A 26294-nucleotide genomic window follows, 5' to 3' on the forward strand; every position below is an offset into this window, starting at 1 on the left:
TAATGTATAAGTATTAAGACATTGTAATAAGAAGGTGAAGGAACAGGAGAAAATAAAGTGAGATTATTGTATCAAGAAAAGATGGGCATTAAGAGATTATTATTAATAGTAACTATTACTATTATGGGGAAAGAGACTGGGAATGGGAAAAGATAAGGCAGGAAAATTCCTTTTCATTATAAACCTTTCTGGCCCTGGCCGGTTTGGCTCAGCGGTTAGAGCGTCGGACTGCGGTCCGGAGAGACCCGGGTTCGGTTCCCGCTAAGGGCATGTACCTTGGTTGCAGTTTGTGCCCAGCCCTGGTTGGGTCGTGTGGGTGGCAACCACTCGATGTGTCGCTTTCACGTCGATGTTTCTCTCTCTCTCTCTCCCTCTCACTCTATCTGAACAAAATATCGAAAAATGTCCTCGGATGAGGATAAAAAAAATAAAAAATAAAAATAAATAAAAATAAAAAATAAAATAAACCTTTCTGTATCATTTTATTTTACTTTGATGAAAAGCTTTCAGAAGGTTCTTCTTATTATTATCCTTTTGTGTTAATACTCTTTTGGTCTTTACAATGGCTACAAACTACCTTGGCAATAACAATGATGGTAAGGGGCTGTCTAATCTTGTTTTTTAAGTTTTCTCGCAGGTGAGAAAAAAAAAAGATTACAGTGCAATTAAAGGTCCTATTTTCTTCATAGGTGAAAGAAAGCGGCATGGTCTAGACCTCTTTCGGGGCAGGGCTAGTTTCTCAAACTCGGGCAAATCAGAGCTATGATTGCATATCTGATTATTTCTAAAGCAATACAAAGCTTTGGGAGACCGGGCTGCGGCTGCGGCCCTCCAGGCTCAGGCTCCACCCCGGCCCCACCCCCGACTCGCAACCCTAAAGCCGGGCCCGCCCAGACGTGGGCGCCTGCGGAAAAGGAAGGCGGCGAGGTCTCCAGGAGCCCCTCCTGCGTAGCCGGGTCTGGAAAGCTGGCCCGCAGCGGTCACTACGACCCTTCAGGTGTTAGAAGAACTCCCGGAATCCTTGCGTCAGCACTTTCCCCCAAGTCACCTCAAATGACGCTTTACCAACTCCGGGTACCAACCGCCTCGGCGTCGGCTGCGCGCTCCTTGGCTCGTGAGGCTCGTGCACGCGCGAGGCCGGAGCATGCGCTTCTGAGATTCGCCGGGAAGTCCCTTTCGTCCTTGACACCTGAGTGCGCACGCGCACTCATGGACTCAAGGATTTTTCGCACTGGTACTCCCAATTCGTAGTCCTATCCCTTTTAGAACGGTGTGAAAAACTTTCCAGCAATTTTTTTAATTTCCTCTTTCTCATTTCTCCTTTGCACGCACTACCATTTAATTCAATATTTTATCTTGTTTGCTTATTGTCTGTCTTCTCACTGGAATGTAAGCCATATGAAAGTAGGGATTTTGCCTGTTTTGTTTACTGCTCTATTCCCACGGGCAAGAACAGTGTCTAGCTTATGTTAGGCAGTCGATGAACAAACAAATCCAGAGCCTTCCATTTCATCAAATTAAAGCGTTTAAGAGCTGGGAAGACTGAGAAAGGAACTCAACTCTCTTAATTTACAGATGACACCAAGACCCCTTCATTGCCTTTTTGGGTGTCTTCCCAATACACCACAGCTTTTTTTTTTAATTTATTTTTTAATCCTCACCCGAGGACATTTTTCTATTTATCTTAAGATAGAGTGGGAGGGAGGGAGAGAGAAACATCAATGTGAGCAGGACACATTGACTGGCTGCCTCTCACACAACCAACCAGGGCTGGGGAGGAACCACAACCCAGGTACATGCCCTTGACCAGAATTGAACTTGAGACTCTGGTCCATGGCGGAAGCTCCAATGGCTAAGCCAAACCACCCAGGGCCACCACAGCTTCTTTTCTAACAGAATGAGAATGGAACTCTAAGAACACTGTAAAAATAGGTGTTTTGGGCCCTGGCCAGTTAGAGTGTAGGCCTGCAGACTGATGAGTTGTGGGTTCGATTCCACCCTGGTTGCGGTTGGTCCCCCGCCCTGATTGTATGGGAGGCAACTACTCCATATATTCCTCTTGCATCAATGTTTCTCTCTCTCTCCCTCTCTCCATCTCCCTCCCACTTTATCTGAACAAAAATGGAGGAATATCCTCGTGTGAGGATTAGAAAAAAGGAAAATAGGTGTTTTGGGAATCATTAACCAGTTTTTGCTGTCTAGTTTTCATTGAAACCTTGTATTTTAATTTTAATTTTTTATTTTTATTTTTTTATCCTCACCCGAGGACATTTTCCCATTTTTTGTTCAGATAGAGTGGGGAGGGGGTAGAGAGAGAGAGAGAGAGAGAGAGAGAGAGAGAGAGAGAGAAACATCGACGTGAAAGGGACACATTGAGTGGCTGCCATCCGCATGACCAACCAGGGCTGGGGACGAACTGCAATCAAGGTACGCGCCCTTAGTGGGAACCAAACCCGGGTCTCTTTGGACCACAGGCCGACGCTCTAACCGCTGAGCCAAACCGGCCAGGGCAATTTTCATTTAATTTTATTTTGTGGTGGAAGGAGGGGAAAGATGAGGGCGTGCTCCTGGGAGGGGAGTGTCGAAACTGTATATATATTTTTAACTATTTAAAAATATTTTTTAAATCTTTATTTTTTCTTTATTGATTTTAGAGAGCGAGGAAAGGAGAGGGAGAGAGATGGAAACACCAATAAGAGACAACATTGATTGGCTGCCTCCTGCATAGCCCCCACTGGGGATTGGGCCCAGTGGGCATATGGCCACAACTAGGGCATGTGCCCTGACCGGGAATCGAATCGGCGACCTCTTGGTGCATGGATCGATGCTCAACCACTGAGCCACACTGGCTGGGCAAAACCATGTATTTTTAAAAATTGGAATTTGTGACAATTTTGTCAAACCCAGTAAGCATTTGATATATACCTACTTAATAGCTGACCAAACCAATCAGAAGATTTGTAGGGCTAATGAAGCAAAATCCTAACTATTGCTTATATTAATTTGCCACAATAGACCATCAGACTGGGTGGCTTAATCTACAGATACTATTTTGTTACAGTTCTGGAGGCTAGTAATCTGAGATCAAGGTGTAAGGCATGGTTGATTTCTTCTCCAGACTCTCTCCTTGTCTTATAGATGGCTGGCTTCTCCCTGTTTTCACATGTCCTTTCCTCTGTGCATGCACATGCTATGTCCAAATTTCCTCTTCTTATAAGGACACTGGGGCATACTGGATTAGGGCCCACCCTAATGACTTCATTTAACCTTCATTACCTCTTTAAAGGCCCTGTCTTCAAATACAGTCACATTCTGAGGTGCTGGGCTTATGAATGGGGGGGTAGGAGGATGCATAATTTAGCCCATAACATTGCTTTTTGTGAATTCCTTACCCAGAGAAAAGGAATGACAACAAAAACTCAAGAAAATTAAAAGTAATGAGTCCAAAACATCATTTGAGTTGCTAACAAATTGAACGTGTATTTGTTCTTATTAGGTGAGCAATTTCCTGAAGAAAACTTCATTGAGACCATTTAAAGAAATGACTCAAAGTACCCTTTTCTTCCAAACCTCTTTAAATTACCTCAATGTTATCTTTACTGGTGTTTATCTCTTATTTTGCCCAAAATGAATTTCACCCTACACAGACAGTTCTGATGTGTTTTTATTAGAACTGTTTACAGTTGTAATCATTCCTTCCATCATGCATATTATATACAGTAATATTCAGGTATCTGATACTAAAATAACTTACTGACAAATTCTAATATTAGACTCAGAATAATTCTATCTCTGTTAACAATAAAAAACAAAACCACTGAGTTTCTCTTGGAAAATTTAAATTCAGGTCATTATTTTACAATTTGGAAATCTGAGTAATCCAACTTTAAGATGACTTTCTCATTGCTGAAGTTTGCTCTGTCGATGTGTGATTTGGGACTTCCTTTTGTCTCAAGCCATTCCTGCATATGACGCACTTTGGAGATGGGACCTTGCAATTGTCCTTGCACTGTGCCCTGGTCAGTGTTCTGGACCCAGCCTACCAATCCCAGCTTTTTACTTTCAGCCTAAGGGAAAGAAAAAAACAAGAGAGAAAAATCGGGTGAGATTAAACAAAACAAAGCAAGACTACAATCTGTTACCAGAATCTTGGCCTAAAATCAAGCCACTGAAACTAATTTGATATTGTCCAGAACAGTCAAAACAGAACAGCAAGAAGAATCTCATTGCTGATTTTAATATGAGGTGTTGGCCATTTGACTTCATTTCCTTCTTCTACCCTGTAAAACCCAGGCACTAGAATTTTTCACTATGTAATACTAATGACTTAAGACAAAATCAGATGCTTTCAAAATGATTCCCTAAAGCTAAATATTGTTCGGATACTGGGCTGTATCTTGTAGATTTCCCTTCTTCTAACCAAGAATCTACTAGGTATATTAAATAGAGACAACATGAGGTTATCTGATCCTTCTCTTTGTCTTTAACCAGGACCACACCTAAACAAATCCAGATGAATAAGTGTCCATTATATCTTTAAAGATCATTCGAGAGTATTTCACAATTTCCTGGGCAACTCATTCCATTGTTCTCCCTATAGAGAACTGTCTAACCCACTGTCTTTATGTTGCATCCAAAGCCCACTTTTTGTCATCCTTCTAGAGTAGGAAAAGGCAACTAATGATCAGCCTCTGAAAAACAAAGTTTCATGAAATTATATATCTATTAGGTTTTGCACTTTACTTTCTTTTCTTCTAAATAATCATGCCTTTAAAGTTGAAAAAGCATATGAAGACCATCTAATCATTGTATTTGCTCTTTTCTTAGCCTTTCCAGTGTTTTCCCTTTAAGTCATTAAACTGTGGAATTGCCGAACATTTGGAAAGGTACCAATGCTTTAGAGGTAATTTTATTTTTGTAAAATTTCCAAGTAAGGATGTTATCAAAGTTATTGTTAAAGTAATCTATCTAAATAGAAGGGATTGGATTACAAAAGAAAATGGAGTTAACATGACTGCATGCCTACATGCCAGAGTAGTAAATGTGGGAAATTGCTGGAGTTGGACAAAGAAAAGTTATGCACAGCAAAACCATGTTTGATTAGAAACTGAAGTATCCATCAAATCATATGTTCAAAGCAAAGACATAATGCATAATGAACAAGAGACTGCAGTCAAATAAGTAACAATTTAAGGGATACAAAGGAAATTAATGAATGAAGAAAATAGGAGATACCTATAGCATGCTTTAAGTGTGGAAGATGGTGGCAAAAAAAATGTGGAGGATGGATTCTGAGGAAGACTCCACATCCAACTGATTTTGTGTAATAACTTCACTCTTTTCTTCAAATTACCCTAGGGAAATTGTCAAGCCCTAGTTCTTAAGAGTTACCTTATATACTAACTAGCTGTAAGAATGATTGTGTTGAGTTTTGAGCATAAGGTTGTAACAGTCAAATAAGTCTTTAAATTGCAACGTGATTTATCTGAACCAAAAGTGAACAAAAGCACTTCCAACTTTGACTGCAGGTTTTATTTGTGCACTAGATTCTGTTCTTTTGCTGACTCATTTTCAGTTTTGAATATCTATCTAAACAAGTAAACAGCTGCCCTGGCCGGTTTGGCTCAGTGGTTAGAGCGTTGGCCTGCGGTCCTGAGAGACCCGGGTTCGGTTTCCGCTAAGGGTGTGTACCTCGGTTGCAGTTTGTCCCCGGCCCTGGTTGGTTGTGTGGGTGGCAGCCACTCGATGTGTTCCTTTCACATCGATGTTTCTCTCTCTCTCTCTCTCTCTGTTCCTCTCTCTCCCTCCCACTCTACCGGAACAAAAAATGGAAAAATGTCCTCCGGTGAGGATAAAAAAAAAAAAAAAAAAGTAAACAGAATTTTTTTCCTTAGAAAATTCCAAAAGGCTAATTCTCCCTCATAACCATATTCTGGAAACATTTTAAGAAATAAACTCACTAACTCTATTCTCAATTTAAAAAGAAAGTCCCCTCAAATCAGTAAGATAGACTTCTACCTTAGGAAACTAGAAAAATAAGAGCAAACCAAGCCCAAACAAGCAGAAAGAAGGAAATAATACAATTCAAGTAGGAGTTAATAAAATAGAGACTAGAAAAAAAGAGAAAGTCAATGAAACCAAAAGTTGCTTTTTTTTCCTCTTTATTGATTTTAGAGAGAGAGGAAGGGAGAGGGAGAAAGAGATAGAAATATCGATGAGACAGAACAACGTTTGGCTGCCTTCTTCATGCCCCTCACTGGGGCTAATCGAACTGGTGACCTCTTGGTGCATGGGTCGATGCTCAACCACTGAGCCACACTGGCTGGGCCCAAAAGTTGGTTCTTTAAAAAGATTAACAAGCCCTGGCCAGTTTGGCTCAGCGGTTAGAGCGTCGGCCTGCGGTCCGGAGAGACCCAGGTTCGGTTCCCGCTAAGGGCACGTACCTCGGTTGCAGTTTGTCCCTGGCCCTGGTTGGTCGTGCGGGTGGCAGCCACTCGATGTGTCCCTTCACGTCGATGTTTCTCTGCCTCTCCCTTCCTCTCTCTCCCTCCCACTCTATCTGTACAAAAAATGGAAAAATATCCTCGGGTGAGGATAAAAAAAAAAAAAATTAACAAAATTGTCAAACCATTAGCTAGATTGATAAAGAAAGAAAGACCAAAGGCTCAAATTACTAAAATCAGAAATGAAAGAGGGGACATCACCAGCAACCTTAAAAAATAAAAGGGATTACTATCAACAATTGTATGTCAACAATTTAGAAACTTAGATTAACAGGGCAAATTCTTAGAAATACTCAAACTGCAGAAACTGAGTCAAGAAGAAATCAGAAAATCTGAATAGATTTACAAGTAAAAAGATTGAATGAGTTATCAAAAACTTCCCACAAAGAAAAACCCAGGACTAGATGCTTCACAGGTGATTTTTTACCAAATGTTTAAAGAAGAATCCTTCACTAATCCTACACAAGCTCTTCCAAAAAACAGAAGAGGAGGAAACTCTTCCCAAATCATTCTATTAAGCCAGTATTACCTTCATGTCAAAACCAGACAAAGAAAGACATTACAGGGAAAGAAAACAAAAGGTGAATATCCCTTGTGAATACTGATGAAAAACTCAACAAAATCCAGCAACATATAAAAAGGATTATACATGATGAAAACTTGGGACTTATCCCCGGAATGCAAGGTTGGGCCAACATACAAAAATCAATACACCATATTAATAAATAAAACACCATATAAATAAATAAAACAGAAACCAGATGATCTCAAAAGATGAAGAAAAAGCATTTGACTAAATCCAACATCTTTTTGTGATAAAAACACTCAACAAATTAGGAACAGAAGGGAATTCCTCAATCTGATTAAAGGCATCTGTGAAAAACCCACAGCTAACATCATACCTAATGGTGAAAGATGGAAAGCTTTTGCCCTGTGATCAGGAACAAGACAAGGATGTCTGCTCTTGCTGCTTCTACTCAACATTATACTGGAGGTTCTGGCCAGGGCAGGAAAAAAGAAAGAAGGCATTCAAAGTAGGAAGGAAAGAGTAAAACTACCTCTACTCAAATATGACGTCTTGTATACAGACAATCCTAAGGAATACACACACACACACACACACAAGTTCACAAGGTGGCAGGATACAAGATCAATATACAAAATCAATCGTATACGCTAGCAGTAATCAATCAAAATGATATTGAAATAATTCTATTTATAATAGCATCAAAATAATAAAATTTGTAGAAATAAATGTAATAAAAGAAGTGCAAGACATATGGAAAAGCATAAAACATTGTTGAAAGAAATTAAAGAAGATCTAAATAATGGAAAGACATCCCATGTTCATAGATTGGAAGACAATATTATTAAGATGACAATACTCCCTAAATTGATCTACAGATTCCATGCAATATCTATCAAAATCCCAGCTGCCTTCATTGAAGGAATTGACAAACTGATTCTAAAATTCTCATGGGAACATAAGGAACCCCCAAATAGCTAAAAATAATCTTTACAAAGGACAAAGTTGATGTATTCACATATCCTGATTTCAAAATTTACTACAAAGCTACATTAATCAAGACAGTGCAGTACTGGCATAAGGATAGACATAATAGATCAATGGAATAGAATTGGAGTCCAGAAATAAACCCTTACATTTATAGTCAATTGATTTTTGACAACAGTGCCATGATAATCCAATGGGGGAAATGATAGTCATTTTGACAAAAGGTGGTGGGACAACTGGATATCCATGTGCAAAAGCATAAAGTTGGACTTCTTACCTCACCCCACACAAAAAAAAATGAAATAGTTTTAAGCTAGAGCTTAAATAGTTTTAAGCTAGAGCTTAAATAGTTTTAAGCTAGAGCTTAAACTATACAACTCTTAGAAGAAACTTTTAGAAGATAACATAAGCACGAACCTTCATTACCTGGATTAGGCAAAGGTTTTTAGATATAAAACCAAAAGCACAAGCAACAAGAGAAAAAATAGTTAAATTAGATTTCATCAATATTAAAAACATTTGTGCTTCAAAGTTTTCAACAAGAAAGCAAACAGAAAATCTTCAGGAGAATTATTTGCAAATAATATAATAAAGAACTAATATCCAGAATATATAAAAAGTTTTACAATTCAACAAGACAAATAATTTAATTAAAAATGGGCGAAGGGCCCTGGCTTAGTTGGATGAAGAGTCTTCTCATACACCAAAGATTGTGTATCTGATTCCCAGTCAGGGCACATACCTAGGTTGCAGGTTTGATCTCTGGTCAGGGTGCATACAGGAGGCAACTGATAGATGTTTCTCTTCACATCAATGTTTCTCTCTCCCTTCCCCTCTTTAAACGATAAACTTGGTAAGGATTAAAAAACAAATGGTCAAATGATTTGAACAGACACTTCTCCAAAGAAGATATCCAATATCTTTTTTTTCATGTGCCAATAAACATAAGAAAAGATGTTCACCATCATTAGACATTAGACAATGAGGATATATACATACACTGGAATATTAGCCTTAAAAAGTAAATTCCAACACATGCTACAACAACATGGATGGTCCTTGAGGACATTATGCTAGTGAAATAAGGCAGTCACAAAAGGACAAATACTGTATAAGTGCACTTACATGAGGTACCTAGAGTAGTCAAAATTCAGAGATAGAAAGTAGAACTGATTGCCAGGGGTTGGAGGGAATTAGGAGTTGTTGCTTTTTTAAAATATATTTTTATTGATTTTTTTGGAGAGAGATAGAAACATCAATGTGAGAGAACTCCATCAATCAGCTGCCTCCTGCATGCCCCTTACTGAGGATCAAGCCTGAAAGCTGTGCATGTGCCCTGACCAGGAATTGAACTGGGGACCTCTCAGTCCATGGGATGATGCTCAATCCACTGAGCCACACCAGCCGGGCAGGAATTAGGAATTATTGCTTAATGGGTACAGAGTTTGAATTTTGCAAGATGAAAAGTTCTGTAGATGGATGGTGGTGATGATAGCACAACAATGTGAATGTGCTTAAGGTCACTAAAACTGTACACTAAAAATGGTAAAATGATAAATTCTTCATTATGTATATTTTACCACAATTTTTTAAAAAGTGTATTAGGCCCCTGGCCAGTTTGGCTCAGCGGTTAGAGCGTCCGCCTGCGGTCCGGAGAGACCCGGGTTCGGTTCCCGCTAAGGGCACGTACTTCGGTTGCAAGTTTGTCCCCGGCCCTGGTTGGTCGTGCGGGTGGCAGCCACTCGATGTGTCTCTTCACGTCGATGTTTCTCTCTCTCTCTCCCTTTCTCTCTCTCCCTCCCACTCTATCTGTACGAAAAAAAAAAAAAAAAAAGTGTATTAGCCCTGGCTGGTTTTGTTCAGCGGTTAGAGTCGCAGATTCCATTCCCATCAGTGGCATGTACCTTGGTTGTGGTTCGGTCCACAGACGTGGTCAGGGTTGTGCGAGAGGTAGCCAATGTGTCTCTCTCACATTGATGTCTCTCTCTCTCTCTTTCTCTCTCTCTCTTTCTCCCTCCCACTCTGTGTGAAGATACATGGAAAAATATCCTTGGGTGAGAATTTAAAAAAAAGGTGTATTATACGGTTTCCATATATTTGGAGATTTTCCAGTTATTTTTCTGTTATTGATTTGTAGTTTAGTTCCATTGCAATCAGAGAATATGCTTTGTATGACTTCAATCCTTTGAATTAATTGATACCTCAAAACAAAACAAAAACCTACAATGAGCTACCACTTCATACACACTAGGATGGCTCTAATAAAAAAGACATAACAGTTGTTGGCAAGGATCTGGAGAAACTGAAATTTTCATTCATCATTAGTGGGAATGTAAAATGATGCAGCTGCTTTGGAAAATAGTTTTGCCATTCCTCAAAAAGTTATACACAGAATTACTGTGTGACCCAGAAAGCTACACCTTGGTATATATACCCAAGGGAATCGAAAACAATGTTTATAAAAACAAGTACATAAATGTTCATAGCATCATTATTCACAATAGCCAAAAAGCAAAAAAAAAAAAAACCTAAATGCTTATCAACTTATGAATGGATATATAAAATGTGGTATATCCATACATGGGATATTATTCAGCCATAAAAAGGAATTAAGTCCAGCTGGTGTGGCTCAGTGGTTGAACGTTGACCCATGCACCAAGAGGTCACTGGTTTGATTCCTAGTCAGGGCTTATACCCAGGTTGTGGGCCCGATCCCCAGTGGGGGCATGCAGGAGGCAGCCAATGTTCTCTCTCATCAATGTTTCTATCTCTCCCTCTCCCTTCCTTGCTCTAAAATCATTAATAAAAAAAAAAGGAATTAAGTCCTGATGTGCTACAGTATGAATGAATTTTGAAAACACTGTGTTAAGTGAAATAAACCAAACACTAAAGGCCACATATTATATGATTCCATTGACATTAAATGTCCAGAATACACAAATCCATAAAGATAGAAATGAGGTTAGTAACTGGCACGGGCTGAAGGGATAAGGGGTGAGTGCTGATAGGTATGTGATTTCTTATGGAGGTGATGACGTCCTAGAATTAGTGTACAACTTTGTGAATATACTAAAATCTACTCAAATATACACTTTATTTTATTTTATTTATATTTATTTATTTTTTAATCCTCACCCGAGGACATTTTTCCAATTTTTGTACAGATAGAGTGGGAGGGAGAGAGAGAGAGAGAGAAACATCGACGTGAAAGGGATACATCGAGTGGCTGCCACCCGCACGACCAACCAGGGCTGGGGACAAACTGCAACCGAAGTACGTGCCCTTAGCGGGAACCGAACCCGGGTCTCTTCGGACCGCAGGCCGACGCTCTAACTGCTGAGCCAAACCGGCCAGGGCTCAAATATACACTTTAAAAAGGTGAGTTTTATGGATGTGAATTATATTCTTACTTTAAAAAAGTCCCTTCAAGTATTCTCCTTAGTCATTCTAGGAGTGATAGAATTTAATTAAGAGGCAAGATGGTATCAACATTCAAAAGACTGTAGCAAAACAACACAACTGTTAAAATGAACATATAGCCCTGGCCGGTCACCTCCATTTACTACATCACAGGAACTTACCCTGCATAAATGGTAGCAAAGCTAACTGGAACATAGCTCTTTTGCTATGATTTTCAACAGGCACTTCTTATACAAGTGTGAAACAGGAGAAGATGATTTGCAAGTAATTGGGAAAAGAGATCATGACATTTAACATTCATATTTAAAAGATTCAGGTTGAATTTTAAGTACTACAGTCCCGGGAATGTGACACTTGGAAAGTTCTGAGGTCTTAACTCATTATCTTAGGGGTTGGAGATACACTGGGCAATAGCATGATAACACCCAACAGAAGACAGGAGGGAAATTGAGATTGCATTTCTGTGTGCATGTTAAGGGAAGATTAATGACATTAAGGCAGAAGTAGAAGCTGTCAGTAGTTTGTTCATCCCCCTCAATTACTCCCTAGTATTCTAGTAGGAACACCAGACTCCATGTTCAGTGCTACCATTACTTATCCTGGAATGGATTAAGTATTTTCATTAGAAAAGCTTCAGCTGGAAAATTCAATTCTTCTTTCAAAGCCAAAATGAGCAGAAATGAATTAAATGGGGGAATGGAGAAAGGTTGAAGAAGTGAAAGAGGTCTGAAGAAAATACAGCAGCTATAGAAGCTATTACATAAATTATATGAATGTCATGAGTTTATCTAAATGCCATCTCCTTGATTAGCGTTAGCTTTCCTACAAGAACTGTGACTGGTTTGATGATGCCACAACAGGGAGGACTGGGAAGCCCTCTAATCCCCTTTGGAAGAGAGAAGCTCATTAATAAGTGTCTAGATACTCAAGTATCACTGTTAGAAAACACCCCCCCCACACACACACACACTCTCAGCAGATGAACCTGCCATTTACATTGTATTTTACCCACTTCAAAGCATTTCCATACCCACTGCTCTACAAACCACCTCTGTCATGCAGCTACTAAATAGCCAGCTTCTCCTAATGCCCTTTGTCAGGAACATGTCCCTTGTTTCCATGCACATAACCTAGGCATGTCCTAAAAGCCTGTAGGCCACATACCTGCGTGTACTTTCGGAAAAACACCCCTTGTACCTTCCCAAAAATTTCATAATCCACTGATATCAGGGTGTCCCCTTCTGCCATGTTCCTGCTCAAACCTGTCAGAAACCAGGAAAACAGAAAAGTAAACAGAACTCATTATCCTATACCACGACCCCCCAATGCTGAGGCAGAAAGGGTCACACCCACACTTCTACATCCTCCACCCCTCCCAGACCTTAAGGTCCCCGAACTTCAGAGTATGTAGGCAGATACGAGTCAGCGCGGGTGTGTGAAGTAACAGGAAGCTACCTGGACAAGGGAGCTTCAGGTCGCAATTGCCCAGAGGCTTCTTTGGGGACAATTGTCTTGTTATACCATTACCTTCTCACACCGGTCCCGCTCCCTCCCCATCCCTTCCTTTTCCACAGACCTCGCTTTCAACACGGCCACCAGATCCCCCTTCTACTAACATCTAAGGCTAATCGAACTGATGAGCATGCCCCGGGCCGGGCCCAGGCTCACCCTCCTGGTCCTCTAGTCAGGCGGCCAGGACAACACCGGCAACCACCACGCCAACGGTTCCCACAGTGCCTAACCGCCAGCCCGGAAGTTCGGAGCACAGCTCTTCCTTGGCTGTTTCACATGCCCATCAAGTGCGCCAACCAATCAGGGACGGCATGCTCGGCCCAGAGCCCGCCCAGAGGGTGGGACTTTAGGACCCGGTTGTCCCGGAGAGCAGGAGAGCCTCGAGTTGGGGATCTGTCCAGGGTGTCAGCACTGAGCAGATTCTACAGACCTAGCCCTCACCCCTTTTCAACCACTAAGTGCATCCCTTTTCTCATAGGAAGAAAGACATAGATGAAGAAATGCAAGATAAATCCAATCATTCAATAAATATTTACTGAGGGCCTTCTGTGGGTCAGGCACAGTTCTAGGTAGTAGCTGACATACATTAGTGAACAAAAAAGAATTCCCGGAGGAGCTTAAAGTCTGGAGATGGGAGACAGATGATAAATAAACATTAAACATCATAAATAAATTGAATAGGACACATGCAACCTTCCTACCTTGACTTTTTCTTTCAGTTCTCAAATTTTAAGTCATGCCTAAGTGTGAAATTGGGAGCAGGGGAGATAGGTGTGTAAGAGTTCCTAGTGGTGGTTATTTCTCCTTCTGTGCTACTGGAAGCTGCCCACCAGAGCCTACCTTTGGATTGTTTGTATACATCACACCTCTTCGTAACATAAGACTCTATATGAGCTTGAGGTAAGGCAGTACTTAGTTGGCTGGGCCTCCACCCTGCACAGAGGTTGCTGGTTCAATTCCCAGTTAGGGCACATGCCTGGTTTCCGCTGGATCCCCAGTAGGGGGCGTGCAAGGAGGCAGCTAATGTTTCTCTTTTCTCCCTTCTTCTCTAAAAATCAACAAACTATTCTAAAAAAAAAAAAAAGACTCCATATGTGAATGTGCAATGTTGGCAGACTTGGCAAGGGGAAATAGATTTGCAATGGAAGCCATAGATATTAATCATTTCATTAGTTCTCCACTACAAAATGAGGTTCTGGATACTGAAGAGTCATAAAACCTTAGTGCTAGCATAAGGGTGGGGGTGGGGGTGGGGGTGGGGTAGGAAGCTAGATCGAATGTTATGCTCGGCGATATTTAAAAATAGTGCTAAACAGCCCTGGCTAGTTTGGCTCAGCGGTTAGAGCGTCGGAGAGACCCGGGTTCGGTTCCCGCTAAGGGCACGTACTTCGGTTGCAGTTTGTCCCCGGCCCTGGTTGGTTGTGCGGGTGGCAGCCACTCGATGTGTCCCTTCACATCGATGTTTCGCTCTCTTTCTCCCTTCCTCTCTCTCCCTCCCACTCTATCTGTACAAAAAATGGAAAAATGTCCTCGGGTGAGGATTAAAAAAAATAAAATAAAAAAATAAAAATAGTGCTAAACAGAGTACCTGGCTGATACTATTTCTTTCTCTAAAATTCATTTAAAAACTGGTTTCTCTATAGAATTAAAGACCAATTGAGTGTCTAGTATGTATAGGACATTGTAGGATATATAAATATGGATGATATATAACCCTTGTCCTCAAAGAGTTTTTTATTTAGCGTAAGGAACAAATATGCATGCAAATAATGACAATACAATGTACAACATGCTAATCCAAGTCCATGAACATCCATTGAGAACTCATCATGAGCCAGCCCTGTGCAGTAACAAGAACAGAAAATATTGCAAGAGGACAAATGAGATTCATTCTAACTAGGAAAAATTGGGAAACGTTCTTGGAAGAAACAGCATTATTATTCAACCACAACCAGTAAGTAATGGAGCTGAGATTTAGTTCCAAGCAGTCTAAGTACACTCTTCCCATAAATGCTCTGCTCTACCACTTCCCACCCAGTATGTTGAGCTTGAGGTAAGGCAGTACTAGGTGTGAATAAACCAGGGTTTCTCAATCCTGACTTTAGGGGAAGATCCAGCAGGGTGGCTCATTTGGTTGGAGCATCGTCCCGTGGACCTGGGCATACAAGAGGCAACCAACTGATATTTCTCTTTCTCTCTCTCTCCTCTCTTTCTTTCTTTCTTTTTTTTTTTTTTTATCCTCACCTGAGGACATTTTTCCATTTTTTGTTCAGGTAGAGTGGGAGGGACAGAGAGGAACAGAGAGAGAGACAGAGAGAAACATCGATGCGAAAGGAACACATCGAGTGGCTGCCACCCGCACAACCGACCAGGGCCGGGGACAAACTGCAACCGAGGTACGTGCCCTTAGCGGGAACCGAACCCGGGTCTCTCAGGACCGCAGGCCGACACTCTAACCGCTGAGCCAAACCGGCCAGGGCTCTCCTCTCTTTCTCTAAAAATCAGTAAAGATATCCTCGGGTGAGGATTAAAAAAAAAAAAAAAAAAAAAAAAAGACGTCAGGAGGAGCTTTTAAAAATGCCCATACCCAGGTCTCATCCCCAGAAACTGCTTTCCAGGTAGTACTAAAGTACAGCCAGGGTTGAAATCTACTGGGCTAGACTCTGGGGAGGCAGGGCTTGAAAGGTAGGCTAGAGGTTAAAATACCAGGTTAAAGTTATCTCTTCTCAGCTTTATTCTGTAGGTAAAGTAGAAGCCACTGGGTAGGAGAATGATAAGACCAGACATATTTAGGACAATTACTCTGACAGCAGCATAAAGGTGGGTTTGGAGAGCAGATATTGAAGACAAGAATAGCATTTAGGACACTGATGAATATCGTCCCAGTGAGAAGTGAGGAAGAACTCACCTAGGACAGTAGAAATGTAAAGAAAGAGAGACTTCCGGTCAAGTTGGCGGCGTAGGTAAACGCAATATCGTGTCCTCCCACAACCACATCAAAGTTACAACTAAACTACAGAACAACCATCATTCAAAACCGCCTGTTATCAAGCTGAATGGAAGTCCTACAACTACGGAATTAAAGAAGCGGCCACATCGACAGGCTGGTCCCACACTCACGTGTGGCGGATAAAAATCAGGAGGACACCTCGGCTGGGAAGGTCCTTCCTGAGGACTGAGGGGTCCCCATCCCACACTAGGTGCCCCACTCAGGGTTCCAGTGCCAGGAAGAGAAGTCCCCATAATTCCTGGCTGGAAAAACCAGCAGGAACTGAGGCTCAGGGAAGCTGAAGCGGCTGGAGCCCCAGGCAGCTCCTTAAAGGGCCTGCGCAGGGACTTATCGGACTCTCTCCCTCTAAGCTTGGAGGGGAGGCAGCTCGAGGGGCACCAGAGACATACAGGGAAGAACTGAGCTGTTTGGCACTGGAGCGAGGGCTGGAGAGGGGGCTTTCTCGGGGACAAACGTGCTGTCAGAGGCCTTTGTTCCTTTGGTGAGCCCTTCCCTGGGGCGGCAGACAGAAGCCATATCTGGGACTCCAGCAACCTGGCTCACATTGATAGCCCCGCCCTGCCCCGCCCCGCCCAACTTTCAGGCTCACCCAAGCTGTTGCCACTTGCTTAACCATAGAATTGGCCTGTCTTGGATCCTGCTTCAGGTTTTCCTAAATTCTTTCAAACAAGCAGCATCTGGTCTCAGCTAGCTTCATACTGCTTGTTAAGTAATACACAGAAACAAACACAGGGAGGCAGCCAAAATGAGGAGACAAAGAAACAGGTCCCAAATGAAAGAACAGAACAAAACCCAAGAAAAGAACTAAGCGAAATGGAGATAAGCAACCTAACAGATGCTGAATTCAAAATACTGCTTATAAGGATGCTCAATGAACTCAGTGAGAACCTCAGTGAACTTAATGAGGGCCTCAAGAGCATAAAAAAGGACCAGTCAGAAATGATGGATGCACAGTCAGAAATGAAGGAGGCATTAACTGAAATAAAGAATAATTTACACAGATTCAATAGTAGAGTACGTAAATCCAAGAAGCAAACCATCGATTTGGAATATAAGGAAGCAAAAAACACCCAATCAGAACAGCAAAAAGAAAAAAGAATCCAAAAAAATGAGGATAGTGTAAGGAGCCTCTGGGACAACTTCAAGCGTGCCAACATTTGCATCTTGGGGGTGCCAGAAGGAGAAGAGTGAGAACAAGAAATTGAAAACCTGTTTGAAACAATAATGGCAGAAAACTTTCCTACCTTGGTGAAGGAAACAGACATACAAGTCCAGGAAGCATAAAGAGTCCCAAATAAGATGAACCCCAAGAGGCCCACACCAAGACACATCATCATCAAAATGCAAAAGGTTCAAGACAAAGACAGAATCTTAAAAGCAGCAAGAGAAAGGCGGCTAGTTACCTACAAGGGAGTTCCCATAAGGCTGTCAGCTGATTTCTCAAAAGATACTTTGCAGGCCAGAAGGGAGTAGCAAGAAATATTCATAGTGATGAAAAGCAAGAACCTACAACCAAGATTACTCTATCCTGCAAAGCTGTCATTTAGAATCGATGGCCATATAAAGAGTTTCCCAGACAGGAAAAAGTTAAAGTAGTTCATCACCACCAAACCATTGTTATATGAAATGATGAAGAGTCTTTTTGAAGAAAAAGATAAAATATATGAACAAACAAAATGGCAATGAATACATATCTATCAACAATGGAGTCTACAAACAAAATGAACAGGTAGAACAATAATATTCTCATAGATACAGAGAACATTTTGTTGGTTGCCAGATGGGAGGGGGTTGGGGGAATGGGTGGAAAAAGTGAAGGAATTAAGAAGTACAAATTCATTGCTAGACTGACAAACCTCAAAGGGAAAGGGGTTGGGGGCGTGGGAAGAAATAAACCAAAGAACTTATATGCATAACCAATGGACACAGACAATAGTGTGGGAAAAGGCGGGAGGGGAGCGGGAGTGGGGAGGAAGGGGTCAGTGGAGGAAAAATGAGGAACATCTGTAATACATTCTACATTCAACAATAAAAATTAAAAAAAAAAAAAAGAAATGTAAAGGAAGAGTCATATATGAGACACTGCAGAATAAATTCAACAGAACCTGCTGACCAGCAGTTAAAGGGAAGGGGTGACTAAAACAGATCTGTAGAGGGTGACTGATGCTTTCAGCATGAGAGGGAACACTGGAGAAGTGAATTGGGGGAATGGGGAGATGATCATGAGTCTGTTTCTGTCCTATTGAGTTTGAGATTCCTGAGAAACTAAATGTGAAGTTGGAAATTTGAGTATGTAACTAAGGAGAGAGTTAAGTTGGATATCATTTAAACATAGATGATACCTAAAATTTCAGCCTTTGGTTGAAACCATTAAGGAAGAGAATGTCTAGACCTGCATATATGTGAGAAATAAGAGGGCTCTGGAGAACACCTAAACTTGGGGGGTAGATGAGGGAAAGATAAATGCCAGGGGCCTGGAAGAAGAAGAGGTAAGAACATGAAAGAAGAAACCAAGAAGGCAGAGGAGCAAGTGAGAAGAGTTCCAGTGGAATGGAAAGTCAGTAAGATCAAATAAGTAGGCTGAAGAAGCAGCAGCTTTTGTCTTTGGTTGTTGGATGTCCACTGGTAGCCTGGCAGTTAAATAAAGTGGAAAGGAAGCCACACCACAATGGACTGGACAATGAGGTGGGAGATGAAGAAGTGGGGGCAGCAAATGTAAAGTTTTCTATCAAGAAGTCTTGTGAAGAAGAGGAGAAATGAATGGGACCCTAAAAAACAGGTGGCAGGTCAAGGGAAATAGGTCTGTTTTGTAGGGAAATTTAAGCATACAGGGGTGGGGTGAACTAGGTTTACAGTTGTGAGTATGGGAAACACAAAGTCTATTCTTGTATTATTGTTTATTTGTTTTACAACTGTAAACCTACTTTCCCCCACCCTTGTATTTTAATACCAAAGAGAAGGAGTATGTGGATAGAGACATCTTTAAGTTAACAAGATAAAGTCCGTCCCTGAAAGGGACTAATTCAAGAATCTCATGGAAAGAGAAAGATTCTTCTTCCTCAAAAACAAGAAGAAAGTAAGTCAAGATGGAGAAAGGCACTCTAGGAAATTCTGCCAGACAGGACGGGAGTTGATGACAGGCAGGCCTGAATGCTGAGATAATTGGAACCTTAAGAAGAGTGGGAAATGTCTGGAACTACATACACTATAGAGAAGGCAGTAGAGAGTCAACTAGGAAAGAAAACAAGGAATTAAAAAAAAAAAAATGCCTCGGAGGACCCACCAAGGAATTTCTTTGTAATATGTAAAAGCTGTATTGTGACATGTTAACATATTAACACCGACGACTGCTGTCTATACTATTTTCCATGTGCATGAATCTTTTAAGTAGTTACAGGAAAAAAGTTGCCTGTTCCAAACAGTTTACACAAATAAACTGATGCATGAAGCAAATAAACTCTTCTGAAGTTAACAAATCATAGAGTATCATTTAGGGTTGAAACCAGGTTATACTGATTATTTTCGATCTGATAGTTAGCTTTATTACCATTACATTTGCTTGAGTCATTCTTGGGCCCTAAGAGGCTGCCAGAGTTACCACGTGAGAGTAAAACATTATATCAAAATAATTAGATTGGCTATAAAACTACCCCAGAAAGATAATGCCTAGCAAAACCTGGCCGAATTGCTAAAATTTGACTGCAAAGTCTCAACTATGGGCGAGGAAAAGCACGGAGAGGTATTCTATCGCCATACCTGGGGCCGGTACCGAGCCGCGGAGCGTGCTCAGAAAGGCCATCAGTAGGCCCACACCCGCTAAGTGGGCGGACCTCGGAATCCAGCGGCACAATGACTCGAGGGCGTAGCTAGGGCCTTCTGCCAGAGTAGGGCACACGGCAGGGTGTGGGGTCATGGATCTCAGAAAAATACCAGTTTTTTTATGGAGTCCGAGAAAAGCCTCTGCCGTCCCCTCCTCCCTTCCCCAAGGGCACGGAACTGCAGGGTTGGCGGCTCACCGGGTCAAGGGACAGTCAGATCGACCGCACCCACCCCTGGGCCGCTCCCATTCGCTTTCCGACTGCGCCTGTGCGTGATGCCCCCGAGGCGTTCGCGACGAGGGGCGGGGCTGGGCGCGCACGCGCTCCCGTCTCCAGGCAACGGGAATAACAGGGGCCAGCTGTGAGCGCCTGCGCGGCCGTCGGTTGAGTGGTGGGGTTTGATCCGGAAAACTAACCCCGGAGGTTTTCCCTGAGCAGTTGTCCCTGAGAGCCTTAGGTACGCGGAAGGGCGGGGAGACATGGGGTCAGGACCTCGACCTCCCAAGGGCGCGATGGACAAAAGAGTGGAGGCTTGTCTCCAATAGGGGCGCCCGGGCTGACCCCCCAGGACAGAATGTGACTTCCGTGTTTCGGATCTAAACCTCGCGGCGGTCAGGTCAGGTGGTTCCCCGCTTCTCAGGGTACAGACCTCCCTCCGTCTGCGCAGGGGGGACTCAGGGTGAGGGTTTGACAGCCAGGCACCTGCTGCAGGCCCCTAGCGGCCTCTTTGCTCCTTGGAGTCAAGCACAGATCCAGCGGGAGGGAAGCCCAGAGAGCTGGTTTTGCCAGTCACTTAACTCTGGGCCGCAGTTTTCTCACCTGTAAAATGATGGGGCTGGATATAGAGTCCTCAGGTCCCTAAATTACAGTCATGCAACTGTGAGCAAACCCCTCAGTTTATGGTGGAAAAACTGGAGCCAGCAAAGGGGAAGTTGCTTGTCCTGTGTCACAGGACTAAAACCTGGCTTTAAATCCCATAGCTCTTTCCAGTGGCTTTTCCCACCTGTATGGAGAATATGGTGTATGGCAGGAGCATCACTGTACAGCAGAGACTGGTACTGGTACAGGGGAAAGGTAGGTGGCAGGAGCACCTGTATCACATTTGTTTTTCTATCCTCAGGACCTAATAAGCGCTCACAGGACAAAAGAAGTGCTCACCTAATGCTTACTGAAGGAAAGCACTAGCAGACCCAGCACCACTGTCACTAAAAAGCTTTAAGGAAGATGTGGGTAGGACAAATGTATAAACAGTTTGCTTTAGTGACAGCAGTGAACTTCAGACAACGTTCTTACATATATCTGATCTAAATCTCCCCCAGGCTTCAGTCCAGGCCCTGAATGGCTGGTCTCCATTTGGCACTACCTCTACCCTGGGTGTTATGCTCTCCTATAATAAAATAGAAACTACAAGGCTCCACTCAACTAAGCAAGACCCTTATGAAAAAGGTGACTCTTCCCAGCTGTCCTCGATGGGGCTCCTGAGGAACAATTCCCAAGAGAAGCTTTTGAGCAACAAAGAGCCAACGCTGAATAATCCCTACACTCACCCCAAATGGAATACCTGTGCAAAAGCCCGGAGTTGCTACTATCCTCACGATGCTGGAGTCAGCCAGCAAGATCCAAGAAGCAATCTCCAGAGCCAAGCAAAGGGTTTGTTTTACTCATCAGGCCCTCAATGCCAGTATCCCAAAGCAAATAACCAGAAATTCATCCCTTTTACAAAGAAGCGAGTTGGAGTGGACCGGGCATACCCACTGAAACCCGTGTTCCATCGGAAGTCTCGTAGTACAGGTGAGACTGGCATGGATGGAGACCAGAATATCTCTCCAAGACCCCCTGAGCCAAGGGAGTTTTCAAACAGCAGCTTTGGTTTGAGGAACTGGACGAATTCATCTGTGGTTGATACTGTTGCTGCCACGCAGGAAGAGAGGCCCATGGCAAACCCCAGGACTGAGTGGATACAGATCCAAAGACTAGAAGCTGCAGGGGAGAATTTAGAGGAAGAAATCCGAAGAAAAGAAACCCTCTTGAGGCAGAAGCTGAAGAGGACAGAAGAGGAACTTAGAAAGATCCAGAAGGAAAAAGAACAGGCTGAGGAAAGTGAAAAAAGAGAGTTGCAGAGACTGACACTCCGCAGGAGAGTTAAAGGTAATAGCAACACCACGTACAAACCTATCTTCTCCCCAGAATACAGGTCTAAGGAGGTCTTCAGTGGAGACAGTGGAGAGGATAAAACATGGGGACGGTCTCAAGAAAATTCTAGTCCATTCCAGTTATCTGATTATGGAATACAGAAGCTCAAAAGGGAAAGACTAGTGGCAAGCAATAACAAAATCCGAGACCAAGCCTCAGGGCAGGTGAAGGAGAAATTTTCTCAGCCTACAGAAGCACCAGGCAGTGCTTTGCCAGGGCCCACCAGCAATTCTAACTTGCCGAGGGCACCAGACTCCTCAGGTTCCAGTTGTTCCTCTGAAGAACCAGAACTGGGCGAGTGCAGCCACTGTGGACGAAAGTTTCTCTTACCCAGGCTGGAGAGACACTCCAACGTCTGCAGCAGGATGCAGGGTTCCAAGAGGAAAGTGTTTGACTCCTCCAGGGCCCGGGCCAAGGGCACCGAACTAGAGCAATACTTGAACTGGAAGGGACCATCCTCAGTCAAGGTAACAAGGGCCTTATAGATTTTATTTTGAGTGGGGATCATTGTACGGTCCTGTTATTATATCCTCATAAGGTGTTTTTGTTTTGTTTTGTTTTTTAAGAAAATTTCAATTGTCATAAAGGGAGAAAGTGAGAATTAACACTTGTTTGAGATCACAAACAGTAAATGGCAGAGTCAGCATATAAATCTGGGTTGAAATGACTCTAAAATCTAGACTAAATATATGTCCTGCTCTGGCCAGTTTGGCTTAGCGGTTAGAGCAGTGGTCCACAGACCAATGCATCACAGGTTTGATTCTGGTCAAGAGAACATACCTTGGTTGCAGTTTGTCCCCGGCCCTGGTCAGGTCGTGCAGGAGGCAACCAGTTGATGTGGCTTTATCACATCGATGTTTCTCTTTCTCTCTCTCTCTCTCTCTCTCTCTCTCTCTCCCCCCCCTCTCTCCCCCCTTCCCCTTTCTTCCTCCCTTCCCCCCTCCCACTCTTTCTGATAAGTAGAAAAATATTCAGGTGAGGAATAAAAAATCTATCTATATATCTATACCTATACCTATATCTATACCTATACCTATACCTATACCTATACCTATACCTATACCTATACCTATACCTATATGTCCTTTTAGCCCTGGCTGGTGTGGCTCAGTGGTTAAAGCGTCAGCCCACGCATCAAAGGGTCTCGGGTTTGATTCCGGTCAAGGGCATGTACCTGGGTTGCAGGTTTGATCCATGGCCCGGGGACATGCAGGAGGCAATCAATTCATGTGGCTCTTTCACACTGATCGTTTCTCTCCTTCTCCCTCCCTTCCACTCTCTCTAAAATATTCAGTGGAAAAAAATATCCTCAGGTGAGAATTAACAACAAAAACAACAACAAATATATATATTTTTTGATATATAAATATATATATCTCCTTTTGATTATAAGAGTAATAAACATTCACTGTAGAAAACTTAAAAGACACAAAAAGTATAAAGAAAAAAGCATTTCACTTTCTTGAGAGAATTCCTTTTACTTTGCAATATACTTTGCCATTTCCTCAGATTAGAATCTATTACCACTCCTGTAACCATATCTTTTTCAAGATTAGTTCAATTTTGATATACTTTCAGAATAAATACATGAAACACAATTAAGTTTGGAATTCTTTGCTTCATTTAGCATGTAAACACCTTAAAGATAACTGACTTTATTTTGGGTTAACATTCCTAGCTGCAGAAAAACTAGGTTGTAAAAAGTGAGAACTTCGGGACATTTTCATGATAAGCTTAGGGGAACTTCATAGGCATATTTGGACCGTCAGATCTGGAGGAGACTGTCCCATGAATAACTCCACTACACTGTCAAGGTTATGCCATTTATTTTATAAATGAGTATTTCTCAAAGTGTGGCATGCTGACAGACTTTTTTTTAGTAGTTTTAGTGTATATTAGAAAAATATAACATATTACACACTTGATTTCTAGAAATCACGAATTTAAAGAAATATATTAATTGGGGGATAAAGTGAATGATATGCAAATGTTCAAAATTTGGGAAAGTCTAGACCTCATGATCTCAAAGCCCCATCCAGCTCTAATATTCTAGCAACATAAGAGTCACTCTGTTTTCATTTTTTAAAACGTTTTTTTTAAATTGATTTTTTTAGAGAGAGAGGAAGAGAAACATTGATTGGCTGCCTCCTGCACGCCCCCTACTGGGGATCAAGCCTGCAACCCAGGCATGTGCCCTGACCTGGAATTGAACCAGGACCTCTCAGTCAATGGGACTGAGCCACACTGGCCAGGGTCATTTCTTTTTTTTATTATTAATTTTTTATTTTTTATTTTTATTTTTATTTTTTTTTATCATCCTCACCTGAGGACCTTTTTTCATTTTTTGTTCAGGTAGAGTGGGAGGGAGAGAGAGGAACAAAGAAAGAGAGAAACATCTATGTGAAAGGGACACATCGAACGGTCGCCACCTGCACAACCAACCAGGGCCAGGGACAAACTGCAACCAAGGTACATGCCCTTAGCAGGAACTGAACCCGGGTCTCTCCGGACCGCAGGCCGATGCTCTAACCGCTGAGCCAAACCGGCCAGGGCTATTATTAATTTTTTAACACTATAACTTTTTATTGCTGTGCCTGGATTTCCTGAGTCTGACACCTGTCCAATTCAATTTCTCCAGAGAATAAACCCCTGTTCTGAGGTGAGGATGTGCAGGGTGGGATAGCAGCCCTGGCACTTGCAAGCACTAAGGCTCTCCAGGTCTCTGCTGGGGAACATGCTTGCCTCTCAGTACTCATCCCCCTTTGCAGGCCATGGGATTAATTGCTTCCACTCGGGCAAGTCAGTTTTCCCTATTGCTCCTTTCCTGTTTTCTTTGACCTTGTGGATTAATACCCTATTTCCTTACTGTCATTCTAGTGGATACTCAGGAGATGAGATAAATGCTAAGTTGAATGGTTGGTCTTCCTTCTACTTATAGGCTGAACCTCCTCGGAAGAGCAACTGGAGACAGAAGCATGAATCCTTCATCCGTACCCTCCGCCAGGCTCGAGAGGTCCAGCAGGTAATTGCCAAAGGTGGAAACCCCTCAGACTTGCCTCCCATCCTGCCTGCAGAAAATCCAGACTATATTCAGTGTCCTCATTGTAGCTGTCACTTTGCTCCCAAGGTGGCTGAGCAGCACATTCCCAAGTGTAAGACCATCAAGAACTGTCCTCCGCCTCCAAGGAAGCATTACACTTGAGCACATAACAGTGGAAATCTCAATAGTTCCAGAAAGTTCTGCTTCTCTTCAGCAGTAAATGGGAGTAGAATAATTTGATGCCAAGCAGGAAGAACTAAAAGTTTTACATCTCCCGGATCTGCCTGCAGAGCTGAAGTTGGTGAGGAGAAACCCATTGCTAAGCAGCAGGAGGCAGAAGGAAGCCTTAGCTTCCGACAAAATTACCACCTCAGGCTGGTGTGCCCTAAGAACCGATGGGTGAAGACCCTTAAAAGTAGCAAGAAGACTACAAGAAAGCTCTCTTCTCACAAGCTGACCTGTGGTTTGAGCTAGCTAAGCACCTACATTTGCTCTGTCTTCTTGCCACTGCCTTTGCATGTTTGTCTGTGGTTCCTGTTAACTCTACTTGCAAGAAGTTGGCTCACTATGATGAATTTGTATCAGAGGGTCATGGTCACCCAGGTGATATCTCTTATAAAAAATAATACGATTTTGTTGTAAGGCAAATGGAAGTCCATCCTTGACCTCCCTTGTACATGGTCTTGGCTGAAAGCCAATACAAGTAAGTAATGTTAGAGTGCCAGTATATCCTAAACCCTCCCTGTGGTGTACTGTGTAATAAAGGGGACCTCACCTTTACCTCACAGGGTAGGGATGGGGGAAAGCACACTATTTGTCTCTGTAGCTGTTCTTTTCTAATGTCAAAAAAGGGGAAGAAACTTCAGTTTCAGCTGTTGTTAGCACTGCCTTTAAATCAGGATGGTAAATTGGTTGGATGGCGTTTCAAATGAGGCAGCAAAATGTACCATCAAAGCAAGCTGGGACATTGCTATGTCATGTGTCCCTGCTGATTATACCAAGTTAACATCTATTTTAGAAAGTAAACTTTGAAGGAAAAGGTGCCAGATCTTTTGAATTTTTTCTGTGAAGAATCATGCCTAGTGCAAGTAACCTTTTTTTTTGTTAAATCCTCACCCAAGGATATTTTTCCATTGATTTTTTTTTATCCTCACTCGAGGACTTTTTTTTTTTTTTTTTTTTCATTTATCTTAAGACAGAGTGGGAGGGAGAGAGGGTGGAAGAGAGAGAAAAAAAATCAATGTGAGAGAGACACATCAACTGGTTGCCACTCACACGACCCCAA

At 42.4% G+C, this 26294-nt stretch overlaps 3 protein-coding genes across 10 annotated transcripts in view; 1 reads left to right on the forward strand and 2 right to left on the reverse strand.

Moving 5' to 3' along the window:
- Nucleotides 1–1105, reverse strand: part of MLH3 (mutL homolog 3) — a 38362-nt gene extending 37257 nt beyond the window's left edge. For both annotated transcript variants that reach the window (XR_004959708.1, XM_036263197.1), the window contains exon 1: nt 1049–1105. The gene's annotated coding sequence lies outside the window, so the exon portion shown is untranslated. The remainder of the gene's footprint in view (nt 1–1048) is intronic.
- A 2545-nt stretch (nt 1106–3650) lies between these two features.
- Nucleotides 3651–19987, reverse strand: ACYP1 (acylphosphatase 1). 7 transcript variants are annotated; one of them, XM_036263209.1, is made up of 3 exons: nt 19715–19987; nt 12601–12698; nt 3651–4067 (listed from the first exon to the last, which is right to left on the reverse strand). In XM_036263209.1, exons 1-3 carry the CDS (start codon nt 19869–19871, stop codon nt 3852–3854), a joined length of 471 nt encoding a protein of 156 aa, XP_036119102.1. In that variant the 5' UTR covers nt 19872–19987; the 3' UTR covers nt 3651–3851. The 7 variants fall into 7 exon arrangements, with proteins under 7 accessions (XP_036119102.1, XP_036119138.1, XP_036119145.1 ...); XM_036263245.1 differs by lacking the exon at nt 19715–19987 and adding an exon at nt 17362–17380; XM_036263252.1 differs by lacking the exon at nt 19715–19987 and adding an exon at nt 17203–17222.
- An 869-nt stretch (nt 19988–20856) lies between these two features.
- Nucleotides 20857–26022, forward strand: ZC2HC1C (zinc finger C2HC-type containing 1C). Its single transcript, XM_036270093.1, has 3 exons — nt 20857–22436; nt 24908–24991; nt 25097–26022. The coding sequence occupies exons 1-3, from the start codon at nt 21156–21158 to the stop codon at nt 25169–25171; spliced, it is 1440 nt and encodes a 479-aa protein (XP_036125986.1). The 5' UTR covers nt 20857–21155; the 3' UTR covers nt 25172–26022.
- Nucleotides 26023–26294: the final 272 nt, after the last annotated feature.

Source organism: Molossus molossus, unplaced genomic scaffold (genome assembly GCF_014108415.1).
Source record: "Molossus molossus isolate mMolMol1 unplaced genomic scaffold, mMolMol1.p scaffold_m16_p_1, whole genome shotgun sequence".
In the NCBI taxonomy this organism is placed as follows: domain Eukaryota; kingdom Metazoa; phylum Chordata; class Mammalia; order Chiroptera; family Molossidae; genus Molossus; species Molossus molossus.